The sequence below is a fragment of the Rhagoletis zephyria genome, unplaced genomic scaffold (genome assembly GCF_001687245.7).
Source record: "Rhagoletis zephyria isolate East Lansing unplaced genomic scaffold, Rhagoletis_zephyria_1.1 Rzeph_scaffold_46132, whole genome shotgun sequence".
Classification (NCBI taxonomy): domain Eukaryota; kingdom Metazoa; phylum Arthropoda; class Insecta; order Diptera; family Tephritidae; genus Rhagoletis; species Rhagoletis zephyria.
Genome location: NW_016203187.1, coordinates 249 through 2,330, shown reverse-complemented (window position 1 = coordinate 2,330; position 2,082 = coordinate 249). Strand labels below are relative to the sequence as shown.

Below are 2,082 nucleotides of genomic sequence, written 5' to 3'. Positions count from 1 at the left end.
CGGTGTAAGGCGCCATAAGCTGAGGTAATCGTAGACCAACTGCACGACCTGGTGCAACGAGACCTCGTCGATGCGCAGCCAGTCTATGCGTTTGCGCACATTCGATTTGGTGACTGCACGCACGCTGCTCCGCCGCTCTTTCGCCGAAGTTGAGGCGCCGTAGGCCTCCAAAGCGGCGATTTGTGCAAGCTGTAGGCGATTGTTGGTGTTGGGCCGTTGCTCGCATTCGCGGGGGAACTTGTAGAGAAAGCACTCCGACGGGTCGGATAGTATCCAGGCGACCGCCTCATCGATGGCCTTACTCACAGTCACTCTGGCGATGGCGCTTGCAGCCGCGTGCTGTTTGCTTTGAATTTCTTCTGTAGGGGCGGTGGAAGACGCAAGCGGCTGCATCTGGCGCTGTGTGCATGCGTTGGATTCCAGGAAGCCTCTTTGTGGAAGCTGGGTTGGATGCTTAAAATTTTGCAGTTCAGAGGAACAGTTTTTTCCCGAAAAGGAAACAATTAAATTGAAGAAAATACATTGCAGAGAAATTTTACATTTATTATGTCACTGTCAAAAGCAGTGAACAAGTTTTGTGTACGTCAACCCAGTGAGATAAAAAGGAGGTACCGCGTAGACTTTTCTATAATTCTTTCGAAAGCTTTTTTAATTTTAAATTTAGTACGGGCAACCGTAGCTCATTTTTCGTGCATCTACCTATGTTTAGATAATGCACTTGTAGTTCAGATGACATGCTGTTAAAATTACAGTTCTTGACAAACATATGTAAAACTAGTTCGTTCCGGTAGCATCCACTCGTTTGAATATGTCTTAATGGTTCCCATTCTCATCTGCTTTTTAGGTCGTTTTGTCATTAAGCTGGAGGTCCGACGAACCTGAATTGCATAGAAGAGAAAGTGCTCTTTTTTTAGGCGACCGTCTATAACTTAAGATCCATTGCGACTATATTTTATACACAAGAAATCTCTTTTTCGTAATTTTGTGTCTTTGAAGTGTGACTAAAACAGCAAAAATAAGATTTTAACAGAAACTTTGTCACTATTTATTTGGTGCACTTTTGGCTATGACAACAACTAAGACTATCAGGATAATTTTGGCAACTGCTTATCAACCCACCGCAGCCATTCGAAAGCCAAAGTCTGCCCTAATGCAATTGTCCATTCTGGCAACTATCTTTAAAGCTCTTGTCACTCTTTCGAAGGACTAATTGAATGATCTGCTAATGAGAGGGTCCCAGCGTTACAGCAATAAATTTTCTAAAAATTAATTTTTCTTTTTAAAACAATAAAAACTACAAATTAAAATTTAATTTAATTAAGGAAAGAAAAAAAATTATGTGAATAAAAACGACAAATATGAATAAAATTAAAAAATTAAAAATTAAATAAAATATGGTTCCAAAAATTAAATGAAATTCAAAAATATATATTTCTTCTTAAAAGAATAAAATTAAAAAACTAAAAGAAAATTAAATTTAAAAAATAAGTTCCTAATTAAATTTAATAAAAAATAAACATTTTTATTTTTCAAACAATAATATCTAAAAATTTAGAGAAAATTAAATTAAAAAATAAGCAAATAAATAAAACCAGTTTCTGAAAATTTAATTAAACCCGAAAATATATATTTCATTTTAAGTAATAAAGTCCAAAAATTAAAAGAAAAGTAAATTTTAAAGGTTCCTAACAATTATGTATATGACATAACAAAAATATTTAACATTTTTTTCTTCTTAAAATAAAATCTAAAAATTAAAAGAAACCCGAAAGAACAGAAAATTAAAGAAAATAAAAAATGTATTATGTATCTAAAAATTAATTTAAATTAAAACATATTTATTCTTCTTTTTAAAATGTAAAAATTAAAAGAAAATAAACTAAAACAAATTTAAATTAAAAACAAGAAAAACAAATCCGCTGCCCGAGGACTCGAACCTGGTATCACTCGAATAGCTCGGCAGTGTCTGCTCACTCGGAAATTGAAAAAAAAAAAATATTTATTCTTCTTTTGGAAACAATAAAATCTTAAAATTAAAAGAAAATAAACTAAAACAAATTTAAATTAAAATAGAGAAAAAAA

The 2,082-nt window shown here is 33.1% G+C and overlaps 1 protein-coding gene across 1 annotated transcript; it reads right to left on the bottom strand.

Annotated features, from left to right (window-relative positions):
• Positions 1-6: 6 nt before the first annotated feature.
• Positions 7-393, bottom strand: LOC108355481 (uncharacterized; the record flags this gene model as incomplete). Its single annotated transcript, XM_017606643.1, has 1 exon — positions 7-393. A coding segment is annotated over exon 1 (387 nt), but the record flags the coding sequence as incomplete, so codon positions are not given.
• Between the last annotated feature and the right edge of the window lie 1,689 nt (positions 394-2,082).